This window comes from Carettochelys insculpta, chromosome 6 (genome assembly GCF_033958435.1).
Source record: "Carettochelys insculpta isolate YL-2023 chromosome 6, ASM3395843v1, whole genome shotgun sequence".
Lineage (NCBI taxonomy): Eukaryota > Metazoa > Chordata > Testudines > Carettochelyidae > Carettochelys > Carettochelys insculpta.
Genome location: NC_134142.1, coordinates 44,526,457 through 44,540,173, shown reverse-complemented (window position 1 = coordinate 44,540,173; position 13,717 = coordinate 44,526,457). Strand labels below are relative to the sequence as shown.

Below are 13,717 nucleotides of genomic sequence, written 5' to 3'. Positions count from 1 at the left end.
ACTCAGATGCTGCGCAAGATTATTTTTAAACAAATAGCGATAACCCCTTCAGCAAACCGTGCCCGGTCAGGTAGTAAAGACAAGCTGGGAAGAGGCAGCTGCAGTGCAGCCTCCGGACATCGGGGCCGCTGTGCCTTAGTGCAGCGAGATTTCGGAGCTGCTTCAGCCTCCTCCCTACCGCGATGCTCTCCTCCCCGTGTCAGGTTGGCGTAGGGGACGGGCAGGGAGGCACCCGTCATCCAGTTGCTGGTCTCTTGCTCGTGTCGTTTCTCGGAGGAGGGGATGGGGAGAGAGGGAGGGGCTGGCGGGGCACAAAGGGGACATTGGAGGGAGAATCATGGAAGCCTTGAACGGTGAAGAAATCTTGGGGTATGTGGGGGAGGGGGGGCTTTGGAAAAGGAGGGGCCTTGGCCGGGGCTGGGAGGAAGGTGGTGCAGGGAGGAGCTTGGAAAGGGGTACCGTAGCATGGGGGGCCAGGCGCAAGGCTGTGCAGAAAGGAACATGGAAATGCTGGATCTGGTCTTTGGAGAGGGTGGGGACGAGGAATTGGGGGACAGATTCGGGGTGGGGAGGGGGAACGAGTCCAAGGGGTCCTTGGAGAGAGAACATGGGGAACAGTGGGAAAGGGGTGGCCAGGGAGGTACAGAGGTAGGAGGGAATTTGATTGGGGGGGTTGATACAAGGTGGGCTTTGTGGAGCTGAAGAGAGAGACGATGGTGTCAGGGATCTTGTGGAGGGAGGGCAACGCACCAAAAGAGAAAGGAATATTGGGGAGGGGGAGATGTGAGGTGCCAGTTGGGTCTTGAGGTGAGGGGGGGCCGGTGCTGGAGGGAACAAATACAAGTGGAGGCCCCTGGGGAAATGGAACGTGGGAGAAGCAAAGGGGGAAGCAGTGAAAGAAAGTATGGGAGAAACTTGCTGTGGTGGTGGAGATGCAGAGAGAAAGAGTGAGAGTAGGGTGGAGATTTAGGGAAGGAAATGCCTGAGAATAAGGGAAGACTGGGACACAGTAAATGAAGGGAGCTGTAGTGCAAAATTCAAACTGGAGAATAGTCGCAGGGGGTAGCTGTGTTAGTCTGTAGCTTTACAAAAAACATGCAGTCCCGTAGCACCTTAAAGATTTTATTTATCAGATAATGATGTTAGTGGGTAAGACTCACTTCATCAGATGGTGCTATGGGACTGCTTGTTTTTTTCAGAAACTGGGGAAAGAGACTTGAAAAGTGGAGGTCGAAAGGGTAGGCAGAGACATGGGAAACTTGGAGAAACAAAAGGGGCAAAGACAGGGATAACTGAAGGGATCAGAAGTAGATTGGAAGAGGCAGATGTTGGAATTTGACCGATAAAGGCAGAATATTATGGATGCAGGTGATAAATGGGATTGGGGGCAATATAAGGAGGACATCCTGGAGGTAAATTTCTAAGAAACTTTGTTACACAAGGGTGTTGAGGAAGGCAGAGAAACATTGGAACTCTTGAGGCACAAATACCAGAAGCATATCTGAAGAAATCATATGCCAAAAACTTCTGAGAACTTTTCAGATGGGGTATAATCAAGGACTTAAAGTTTGAAATAAGCTGAGGTAAACTATTACAGTAAAAAAAAAAAAAGCAGTCAAGTAGCACTTTAAAGACTAGCAAAATAGTTCATTAGGTGAGCTTTTGTGGGACAGACCCACATGGTCTGAAGAAGTGGGTCTGTCTCACGAAAGCTCACCTAATAAACTATTTTGCTAGTCTTTAAAGTGCTACTTGACTGCTTTTTGTTTTGATAGTGTATAGACTAGCACGGCTTCCTCCTCCAGTAAACTCTTTCATAACTGGCATTCCATCATCCGGAACTCTCAAATAACCAGCATTTTAACTATAAATAATTTTTAGTTAAGTTTTCCATAAGAACAGTATAGTGAAAGTAAATACAGCAAATACAGATTGTTTACAGTAACAGAGAGGGAGCTGTGCTAGTCTGTATACTATCAAAACAAAAAAAGCAGTCAAGTAGCACTTTAAAGACTAACAAAATAATTTATTAGGTGAGCTTTCGTGGGACAGATCCACTTCTTCAGACCATTCAAACTTAATCTAATTCTTGACCTTCCCCCCCTTTTTCCCCTCTACTCTCTGATTTGCACACCTTGATCATTTTTTTCTGATTTGTCCTCCTTGATTACTGTTTTTGGTTCTCTGTGCCTTAAATATTCAGTCTGTTCTGGTATGCTATGGTCTGAAGAAGTGGGTCTGTCCCACGAAAGCTCACCTAATAAATTATTTTGTTAGATTGTATACAGTGCACAATACTACTGTTGTTGGCAAATGAAATACTCTGCATACATTTGTTTGTTTATTTATACCTAATCTTATTTTTCTTTAATGTTATGCATTGCTAGGTATATCTCTCTATTATCCAAAATATATGAATATCCAGCAACCCCCTGGTCCTGGGGCTGCCAGATATGAAAGAGTTTATTGTACATGCTTATCATTTATCACAGTGTGTTCTGGCAAATACATGAACCATCAGAGGGAAACATGAATAATTTGTTTTATTTAGAAACTGAGACTTTAATGGTTACTTGGGATACATAAGAGTATTCCTGCTTTACAGGCTATGTTAAAATTCAAATTTTTATTGTTCAGTAAAAATAAAATGGCTACTTTCAAATTCTCATGTATATCATTAGATACTAACTGCTATCTTTTATTACATTTTTCCTTCCTCTTACATTTTCACAGTAAAACATGCATATTTCATATGTTGCTACACACAAAGAATGACTGAGTCATCTCTTAAAGCTGGGCTTTACAAACATAATTACAATTTTAAAAATCACAATGGAGTGTAAAAATAGTTACAGTAATAATGAAATAAAATTAGAATGCTACATAGCTAGGATATGGCCTATCAATATTTTCTGCAGCCTCTGTGTTTCAATGTGTAATGCTAAACAACACGTGGTATTACGGGCCTGTGATATTTTTTAACTGAGATGTGGAGCACAAAAGATGTCTTACTTATTTTTTATAAAGGGAAAGTACAAGACTATATTAAACTTCCTAATATAACATTTATTTGCATTAGAACTTTTAAAACACATTGCAACAAATTATATTTACAAAGGAAAGGAGCCATGAAATGAGACGCTTTGTTGTTAGTCATTACTCCACCTCTGGGCCCCCTCTCCCAACTTCAGAAATGTCAAAACAGGATCTCTGTCCATTTGGAAACATACCAGTGCAGGATGTCTCTCTCACTGGATCAGGAACTTTCCTTAAGAAACTAGAGCTATTTTTATGCTCATAATTCTTATATATATATTTGTTATGTGATTCCAATATTTGATTCACAAATGGAAATATCCAAAACAAATGAAGAGGTAAGTTTCTGTACAAGTAGTTAAAGTCTAGCTAAGAAGAGACTGATTTAGTATTCACTGACTATTAAAGGGTATATGTCAAAATGGAATGATTGGGAGAGCCATCAAAATACTTATAAACTTGTACTGTGGTGTCATGATCTCTCCTTTACCTTCCTTAACTACTTTGTATCTTGAACAGTAACAGAGAGATAGCTGTGTTAGTTTGCACTCCAACAAAACAAAGCATCAGAAATGTATTAGATCTGGGTCTGTCCTACGAAAGCTCATCACGGACTAAATCATGTTTTTAGTCTTTAAAGTGCTACATTTCTGCTGCTGCTTTGCTTTACTTTATATCTTGTTTTTATTTCTGAATTACATCTCTTTAAATCTTTGAAAGGTTAGTGGACTATGTGTTTGTGAGGAAAGGATTCTGTCTACACAGTTTAAGCTATAAATAGCAAGTCAACTGCATTCAATAATTTCCACCTTAAAGAGCAGTTTCCAGCATTGAAACAATCTCTAGAGTTAAATGTAGAATTTTTAATATCTGTGAAGAAGGGCTTGTTGCATTAGCTTGAGATTTTAACTATCCTGAGTCAGCATTTGACTCCATTAAGGTATGATAAGTGTTTCAGGCTGTGCATTATTTCTGCTGAAAGGTAGTATGTTCAGAACGAGGGACTCAAGGAGCAATGGAAGGAGCCATCTTTACTTTTTTTCTTAATCCTCCCATACTGTATGTTTAGTTTAATTATCGTTGTTTCCCTCAGATTTTTTCCCTTTTTTTTCTGCTTCCTGTAAAAAAGTTACGGAAAGCATTGGGAAGAAATATTATCTTCAAACTCTCACTGACAGTAGGGTTCATTTCCAGAAGTTCATCAGATAAGATTGGTAACAACATCTTGGATCAAGCAGGGCTTAGACGGCTTTTTGCTTGTCTGAGGGAATCCATTTGTATAAGAAATGCTTAAATGACCAAATTATTAGCAATCTGTTGAACAGAACAGGAAACATCTCTAAACAGAGGACTTAGGCTCAAGTTCCTACCCTCTCAGGCAAGGAGCACTGTGGGGGGGGTGAATTTTTTTAGAAGTTGGTAGTATTTTCATAGGCTACAAGCAGTTATCTTTAGAGACTAAGTTGGCTTCTGGCATGTGGGCTCATTGTGGCTATTGGGAGGAAAAAGGACAGAGGGTCAGAGTCCAATAGCCAGATACATACATAAATCTAATCCCGATTTTTTTTGTAATATAACAATCTAGGTAGCTGACAGAGCCATCTTGTGAATGAGTTAATGCGGCATAAGCTTGCACAATCTTGACAGGCCCCATAACTTGGAGCAAACCTTGTTACAGGTTGTGTGTTTTCCTGCACCTGCTCAGTACAACCCTGCTAGGGTGACCGGTGCTACTTTACGGCTGCCAGTGGCTTGCCCGAGGGGGAGGGAGCGCACGTGGACATCATCTCGGGAGCCTGCCTAAAATGGAGGCCAAAGAGCCACCCTCGTCTGACGTTCAGTGGATGGCCCCAGGATCCGCAGGTCCCAACCAGCGGCGTCTGCTGGCGGCCGTGCCCCCGGCGCTGCGCTGCGGGTGCGCACAACGGGAGGGGGTGGACTACTGCGGTCAACGTGGAACCGCTGCCCCTCCCCCACTGAGTCAGTGGTTTCACCCCTGTCCCTCCGCCTAGGAATGGTGCCGCCTGGCTTGGCCCCTGTTTGTGGGCTAGTGGTGCGGTCCCACCTGCCGCGTTCCCATCGGTGGTAGTGGGTGTGGTTTCCCCTACCCCGCCAGTCGTGGTCCCGCCTCTTCCCCCCAGTCTCAGCGGAGGTGGTACGGCCTGCTCAGTTGTCAGCCTGGCGCCGGCAGGAAGCTGCGCAGGCTTTGCTTGGGCTGCCGGTGATGGGTCCTGAGTGCCGGTTATCGCCTCACCGCTGCCCGGAGCGCGAGCCGCTGCCGCTGCCGCAGTAAGATGGCCGCCGGGGAGAGCCGCCAGGATGCTCCGGAGGCGGTAGCCGCGGGCCTGTGGCCGGGCTTCCAAGAGACAGCGCAGCACTTGTGGGGGCTGGCCCTGGAGCGAGCGCGCAGCGTGAGTGCGGGCGGCCGGGGCTCGTCTTGGGGTCTGGGGCTTTGCGGCCTGCTTTTCTGGGGCTCTTTAAGAGTTGGCCGGTTGCCCTGAAAGCGCCCCGGCAGGTGGGCGCTGCGGTTTTGCCCTGCGCTGCTGCAGATGTAGAGTGGCGCTGGCGGGGCGGGACGGCCTCTGCGGGTGGGAGGCTCCCCTAACAGGAAACCAGGATTCCCTTTGGGACACATCCTTACCCTGCGCTTCGGGGGTCCCCTCTCACCACAGCTGGTGTTGCGTCACTTTCGTGAAACTAATCAGCCGCCAGACCGGTGATCTGAGAGCTTGCGCTGTGCTCGAAAGTCAAGCGGTTGGGCCAGGTCCCCCCATTCAGCAGATCGCCGTGCACAGGGGTCTCCCTGTGAGGCGCAGCTTGGAGGGCCAAGGATTAAGAGGAGACCGGAACAAGGAACGGAATTATAGTGAGGTTTGTTTGTGAGAAGCTATAAGACAGGTTGAACTCTTTAAGTATTTTATTATCTATGAAGTTAGGAAACATAGGCTCAAATATGGAAGGAAACATGCATGTATTACTCTTTCAGTACTATCAAAGGAGGTTTAAGGATGGCTCTTTCCCAGTGCATACTTAACACCTTAGCTTATAAGACTCAAACTTTGTCTTTTCTGCATAATGTCCACTCACAAGGCCAAGGACAGACAGGATTTATGGGATTCACTTCAACACACAGCTCATTAGGGATAATAGTATTTTATTGAGCTTATCTATTCCAAGTTACTGCAAACTATTCGCAAGGTACACATTAATAAGCCAAGTACAGCAGGAGTGTATAGGTCTGGACAAGAGGCTATTTGGCATGCTTAGGTCCCTTCTGCCACAGGGAGTTCCAGTCCTGAAGTGCCTCGCACCAGGGCCGTGGCAGATGTTGCTCCAGCTGGGGGACTGGCCAAGGCACCCCTGAGGTGGAGAGTCCCCAGTGAAACTCAGGTAGGGGTGGGTGGTCACAATGACTTTTTTTTTTTTTTTTTTTTTGATCCCTTAGCTGTTAACTGAGTGTGTGGATACTGGCTCAGTGCCACTTTCATTGTTCTCGCAGGGCTGAAGCCACAGTTGCCCTGGTCACTGATCTCTCTAGGTTCCCACATCTAAACAGAAGTGTCAGGAGGTGATACGGCTATTTTATGTTTATGGGGTCCAAGGCTGTAATGCAGGGATGGGAACTTGGCTGTACCACAGGAATGGAAGTTCCCACTCTTGCTGTCTGAGGCCTGCAGATAAGTCTGTTGGCAAGTTACGTGACACAGTGTATAATGTTTTATTCAGATAAAGGTTGAACCTCCCTAGTCTGGCACCCTCAGGACCTAACTTATGCCAAACAAGACAATTTTCCAGACTATGGGAGGTCAGTATTGCCTATCAGAATTACCAACACTTCTACTGCACACTGGGCTCTCAGAAGATATCTGGGGATAAATTACAGCAAAAGAACAGCACAGAAGACTGAGAGCCAGGATTGGTGGCTGTAAACAAACTTTATGGGACCACAGAAAACTTGACACACCCATGATAAGTGGTTATCTGGCTAACTAAAATAATGTTGAATTACGGATGTTGCCAGCAACGAAGGGTCCTGTGGCACCTCATAGACTAACAGAAAAGTTTAGAGCATGAGCTTTCGTGAGTTAACTCACTTCTTCAGATGCTGGTCCTGGAAATCTGCAAGGCCAGGTATAAATAGGCCAGAGCAAGGCTGGGGATAACGAGGTTAGCTCAGTCAGGCAGGCTGAGTTGTATTGTCATCAGTAGATCTGGAGGTGTGAACTCCAAGAGAGGGGAAGCTGCTTTTGTATTTAGCCAGCCATTCACAGTCTTTGTTTAATCCTGAGCTGAGGGTATTGAATTTGCAGATGAATTGTAGCTCAGCAATTTCTCTTTGGAGTCTGTTCTTGAAATTTCTTTGCTGCAGGATAGCTACTTTTAAATCTGCTACTGTGTGTCCTGGGAGATTGAAGTGCTCCCCTATGGGTTTTTGTATATTGCCATTTCTGATGTCTGATTTGTGTGCATTTATTCTTTTACGTAGAGACTGTCCAGTTTGTCCGATGTATATGGCAGAGGGGCATTGCTGGCACATGATGGTATAAATTACATTGGTAGGTGTGCAGCTGAATGAGCCCACGATGGTGTGGCTGATCCGGTTAGGTCCTGTAATGATGTTGCTGGTGTGTATATGTGGGCAGAGCTGGCAACGAGGTTTGTTGCATGGATGGGTCCCTGAGATAGAGTGACTGTGGTGCGGTGTATAGTTGCTTGTTAGGATTTGTTTTAGGTTGGCAGGTTGTCTGTGAGCAATGATAGGTCTGCCTCCCAAGGCCTGTGAAAGTGTGGGATCATTGTCCAGGATGGGTTGTAGATCCCTGATGATGCGCTGTAGAGGTTTTAGCTGAGGACTGTAGGTGATGACTAGTGGTGTTCTGTTGGTTTCTCTCTTGGGCTTGTCCTGTAGTAGGAGGCTTCGTGGCACACGTCTGGCTCTGTTGATTTGTTTTCTCACTTCCTCAGGTGGGTATTGCGGTCTCAAGAATGCTTGGTGCAGATCCTGTAGGTGTTTGTCTCTGTCGGAGGGGTTGGAACAAATGCAGTTATATCTAAGTGCTTGGCTGTTAAACGATGGATCGTGTGGTGTGTCTGGGACGGAAGCTGGAGGCATGAAGGTAGGCGTAGCGGTCAGTGGGTTTACGGTACAGGGTGGTACTGATGTGTCCATTGTGTATAAGCACGGTGGTGTCAAGGAAGTGGATATCCTGTGTAGATTGGTCCAGGCTGAGGCTGATGTTGGGGTGGACGTTGTTGAAGTCCCGGTGGAATTCCTCCAGAGTCTCCTTCCCATGGGTCCAGATGATGAAGATGTCATCAATGTAGCGTAAATAGAGCTGGGGTGTTAGTGGACGAGAGTTGAGGAAGCGTTGTTCTAGGTCAGCCATGAAAATGTTGGCATATTGAGGGGTCATGCGGGTACCCATAGCTGTGCCGCTGATTTGAAGGTATATATTGTCACCGAATCTGAAATAGTTGTGTGTGAGTATAAAGTTGCAGAGCTCAGCCGCCAGATGTGCTGTAGCATCATCAGGGATACTGTTCCAGACAGCATTTATTCCATCTTTGTGTGGGATGTTGGTATACAGAGCCTCTACATCCATGGATGTTGCCAGATGTGTGAGTGCTGGTGTAGAGAGGTTCAACCTGTAGTTGTACATGGAAAGGTAAGTTGCATTGAACAAGTTGTTTTTGTTTGGTTGAAAAATAATGTAGATCACAAGCTGTGCAAATCATGAAGATTTACATAACCTATTAATTTTATTTTGTAAAATATACACACACATTTTATAAAATATATACACACAAATCACAGGAATTATTTTCATATGTTTAGCAGTCACTATACATTATTTACCAACTTTCTTATAAAAATGTTTTTATTTTAATGCAGATATTTTTACTAGTGAAACATATGAAACACCTCAAGAAGGAAATTTCCCCTAAGCAACAAGTCCAGAAGGAAATCTTAAAATGCTGTGTGTGTTCTTATTCAACACACCATATGTGTCTTTGGCTTATACTGTACACTGCTAAATAAACAAAAGATTTAAAAACCAAACAGAAGGCTTCTAACAACATTTGCTACTTCTCTGGGTTTTGAAAAAGTAAATATACAAAGTGTCTTATAGCCTTGTAGTTGACTCAGTAAACAAATCAGTTTTATGTCTGCTTTGGTCAAAAATAATAGGCAATCTCTCCCTCTTTTTTTTAAAAACCACTTGGATGTGCTTCTTGGTTTTTTTTTCTTAAGGTTGTGAAAGCCTTTCCTGAAGATCTGAGACCTGGTCCTGATCTTTATGGTTTCCCATGGGAAATAGTGATCTGTGCAGCAGGTGTTGGAATTCTGACAGTCTTACTGTTTCTGTGTAGAAGTTATCAATCAGTAAGTATCCAAAATGACATGTAGAGTTTTATGTCAATGGTTTGTATTTTACAAAAATTTGTTTAAAACTGTCATTTTATCAGTTTGACATCTAATTCACTTAAAAAAAAAAAAAAGAAAAACCATGCTGTCTGGAGTGGCTCACCGCTGTTTTGAGTGCGTGTTTCAGGGCAGACACACCAAACTGGTGGCATGTTCTGTTACTAGATTTCACCAAACCAGTAACAAATGTGAACTCCTGGATCACTGTACCTCTTTTACCATCAAGTCATGCAGTCCTGTAGACCCTCCAATCTATTTTACCACCTTGACAAACTGAACTTCGTGATCAGAGCCGTTCTGTCCTTGAGATGAATCAGAGTGGCTGCCCCAGACCCCACAATAGCTTCCCTAGGTGCCCTATGGATAGGAGGGACCCAGAGGATTATGGGGCCCAGCGTGGGGTGGTAGCAGAGTTCACCTCCTTGTTCTCCCCATTCACCACGTGGATGGCAGGAGCCAAAGTGGCCTGGCAGCCTGCTCCATGTTGGCCTCCTTGCCCACTGCATTTTGCTTTTTGGTGGTGGTAAGTGGAGCCACCATGGAGAAGCGAGGGCCGAGGAGTGAAGCAGGCTGCTGGGACAGTCCAACTCCTGCCACTTATGTGCTGAATGAGGGAAAGGTGAACCCTGCTGTTGCCATGTCTGGTGATCCTGCTAGTGGATGTTGCTCAGAGGAAGTGGTAAGTAGGTGGGGTGGGGCCTATGACAAGAGTGGGTTACCCTGAACTCCACAAGGGGGTGTTGTCTGAGGCCCCATGCCTCCCCCTGTATGGCCATGTTTGTGATAAGATTATTTAAACCTAAACTCTCCTCTGATAAGGTTTCTCCCAGTCCCTCACCTCAGATCAGTTGTATTCCAGACCTTAGGCCAAAGAAAACACTGACAGCCAAGTCTATAGTAAACACTTAGCTAAGAAGGAAAAAAAAATTAGTTATTGAGAGATTAAAACAAGTAAGATGTAATAAATAAATCACAGTTTTGTTGCTCCATAGTGTCAGTGATGTGATAAACTGCCAATTTCCAGGAAGACTTTCAGGTCTATGCAGAGTAACTCTGGGGGTTCTGTCTTTTTGTTCAGTTATGTTGCCTTGCTAGAATCCTAAAAGTCTCAAAAGATGGATCTTTCCTTGAATAAATCTGATACATTTTCTTTTTACAGAAAGCTAGTTGACCGTGTTTGGACCAATGGGTCTTTTTCTTTGATAGTATATAGTGAGAAATGCACTTAAAGCTGTGGCTTGTTTTGAAAATACACTTTTCATTTTGTTAAAGACACTATGTCCTGGATTAGCAATTCATAAGATTGATTTGATGGGCAATTTAATTACAGGGTTATACATGCATGAAAATGTTTGCTGTTACCTTATAATAGGAATAGGTAAGTGAGAACAATAAAGCAACAGTCCATTAATTTTCATGGTTTAAATATCTGAATACAGACTTACACATTAATAATTTTTTTGATCTACGTTATACAAATGAGTGTGTCTGTGGCTCTGATCTGCCAATATCACAATATTTTTGAGTCATGTGATTATACAGTTGATGATACTCTCTCTGAAACTGGAGGAAAATTGGGTTGTAGGCTTCTTGTCAAGGATCTTAGTGGGTGAGTGGTTGTTGAAAGAATGCTTTTTATAAGGTGAATATGCATTTCACGTTAAAAACAGCAAAGTAAACTAAACAATGACAAAATTCCTCCTTTCTACTTTTTAATTTTATAGGACAAATTTTCAAAACCAGCCTCTAAAATAACCTCTATATGTTTTAGTTTTCCAGTTCTTCCTTAAGCATCTTGTATATATATTTAGTCCCATATATCCTGGTATGTTACTGTATTAGGTTGTAGCTGTACCAGCTAGGATTGTGGTATTGTCATATCTTGCAGGATAAGTAGGAGCAGGCCCAACTTGTATGGAAGACTGCCTATAAAAGTTCAGGAAGCTTCACGAAGTTTCGCTAAACCACTAATATGATTTAGCATAGTACATTATTCAACCTATGTTTCTGCAGAGCACTGGTCTTTTAGAGACTATAATACTGAGGTTCTTAGCCACACAAACTTATTGAAAATCTAATGATACTTTTGGGTAAGGTTTGGTCCTTTGTTCTTGTCAAATTTCAATCAGAGTCCTAAATTCTCCCTACAATTCAAAATGATTAAATTTTCTTAATTTGCTGTTCTAACCTTGCTTGTTACAAATGGAGGCTGCTTCATATCGGAAAGAGAGGCACTTTGTTTTATGTCTGGTAGTGATACACCTTTCATTAAATACACTTCTCTGCGATATTGATCAATCTGTAGTGTTCGATAAGGTGTTTGGAGGCTTAGAAAAAAGTGACTTTTGCTGAGAGTAGTAGACTACGTAAGCTCATCTTCTAGCTGGCAACATTCTTTAAAAGCTCCTTTGCAAGATGTTTCAGCTAAGTACGGTGTCCTGTTGCAGCACAACAGTATTTGGTTAAGAAGGGGGCACATATTACGTTTTCTGCATTTGAATTTCTTTGAAACAGCCAGGCTTGTGATTTCCTGGAATTTATGAATGATGTCCCCTCTATGTCACAAGTAGATTTTCTGTGTGATATAACTAGTCACTTGAATTCCCCCTAGGAATCTGTTTGAAAAAGTTTGTACCTTTCAGAGGAATCTTGAAATCTTTGTCAGACGTGGCAGGAAAAGTCTTTCAGTTTCCCATATTGTGTATTGTTGCTACAGATGAAACTTTGCTAAAAACAATGTGAGAATTCCTAAACAACCTGATTTGGAATTTTAAAAATTCTCCACTTGCATTTTAAAATTGTCAAAAGATTTACTCTTATCTGTGATCTATTTGTTGTCTCTGCTAATGGCTTTCCTCTTCTGAAGCAAAGCACATTCTTCATTCAGTTAATGAAACAGCATTTCAGTTAGAAATTGTAAGGCTCCAGAGCTCAGATTCCTTGAAGACAAAATTCAAAGAGGTGGGACTTCTTGATTTTTGTGGATGCAATATGCTGTCTGGTTTCAGAATAGTCAGAATCTAGCCATCTATCTTTTAATGATATGCTGATCAACAAACCTCTGCAAATCTGGGTATTCTAGCACAAATAGTATAAATGCGAACTCCACAATCACTTGACAGATGAGCATCTTCACAAGTGCATGCACCTTGGCCTGACCTCTTATCCAGCTTTTTTCATCTGAAGTCAGGCTTACCCATGAAAGTTCATGACCTAATAAATTTGCTACTCTCTAAGGTGCAACAGGACTGCTTGTTTGTAAAGCTTACTGTAGATTGTCACAAGCACACGTAATCATGTTGTTTTATCATCTTTGTTAAAAGATGCTTATGCTTATGTTACATTCAGAGTCTATTTATAGGCATCCAAAGTGGGTTTGTTAAATTTTGTCAGCCTTCTGTGCAAATAGCTCACCTCTTGTAATGCAGTTTTCAAATTGGCCCGTTCTAATCGAATATCAAAGGCCAAGAGTCCTAGCTGTTTTGACTGGCTAATAGTTTATCTATGTAAAAATACATCGAGTGTGTTACAATATAGATATCATTGTAGATGTCACTGAACCTTTTGCATTCAAGTCCTCCTCTGCATTTTTTAACAACAGTGCCTGTTTACACCATGCAGGCATCTTGTGCTCCTATAGAGCGCCATTAAGGACAGAGTGATGGCAACCCTCTTTCAGTTCATTCTAATCTGTGAATGTCTAATTCGCTAGTTTTCATTGAAATTTAGCAATCTTCTACAAACCCTCAGAACTCCTGATGTTTCAACATATGACCACCATGATCTGTATTGAACCATCTGGGTGGAGTATTGGCAGTTAGATCCACTTGTACAGACTTGTCAGTAAAGGGCTACTTAACATGGTATGAAGGTCTCATTGGATCATGAAGAGACAAGCTAACAGGCAAACCAGTTTTATCCATTTCCCTAGCTAACCACATGCAGTGCCAAAGAACTGTGTAGAGAAGAGGACACCAGGAAAAGAATCAGCAGTGATATCAACACTTCCAGTGCCCATGTTCTATGACATAGAGGGTGCTCCAAACATGTAGCCGGGCACTCTGGGCAGAACTCGGTGTTATTCCACAAGGACAAAGCCTGGTCCTATACGCTGCCAATCTGCCTAGACATAATGCGTCAGAACAAGGGTCAGATACTGCAGGCAGATCTGCAGTTGTTGCACTTGTGGTATTAGATGTTGGCTGAGCACTGCTGGCAGAAGCTATTTCCTATGGGTTCAGGAAGCCCTCCTCT

The 13,717-nt window shown here is 43.1% G+C and overlaps 2 protein-coding genes across 5 annotated transcripts in view; one reads left to right on the top strand and one right to left on the bottom strand.

The window, feature by feature from the left end:
* Nucleotides 1-344: 344 nt before the first annotated feature.
* Nucleotides 345-13,717, top strand: part of MIA2 (MIA SH3 domain ER export factor 2) — a 47,368-nt gene continuing 33,995 nt past the window's right edge. Inside the window, exons 1-3 of one of the 4 annotated variants that reach the window (XM_074996813.1) lie at nucleotides 5,372-5,447; nucleotides 8,002-8,153; nucleotides 9,290-9,421. In XM_074996813.1, coding sequence (XP_074852914.1) covers nucleotides 8,076-8,153; nucleotides 9,290-9,421 — 210 coding nt within the window. In that variant the 5' untranslated portion in view covers nucleotides 5,372-5,447; nucleotides 8,002-8,075. Of the gene's footprint in view, nucleotides 370-3,216; nucleotides 3,375-5,139; nucleotides 5,448-8,001; nucleotides 8,154-9,289; nucleotides 9,422-13,717 lie in introns of those variants that run through there. The other 3 variants (XM_074996815.1, XM_074996814.1, XM_074996812.1) reach the window with 3 other exon arrangements.
* The window catches only part of FBXO33 (F-box protein 33), a 71,689-nt gene continuing 66,478 nt past the window's right edge, over nucleotides 8,507-13,717 (bottom strand). Inside the window, exon 5 of the mRNA XM_074996821.1 lies at nucleotides 8,507-8,682. Within this exon, the coding sequence (XP_074852922.1) occupies nucleotides 8,566-8,682 (117 nt within the window). The 3' untranslated portion in view covers nucleotides 8,507-8,565. The remainder of the gene's footprint in view (nucleotides 8,683-13,717) is intronic.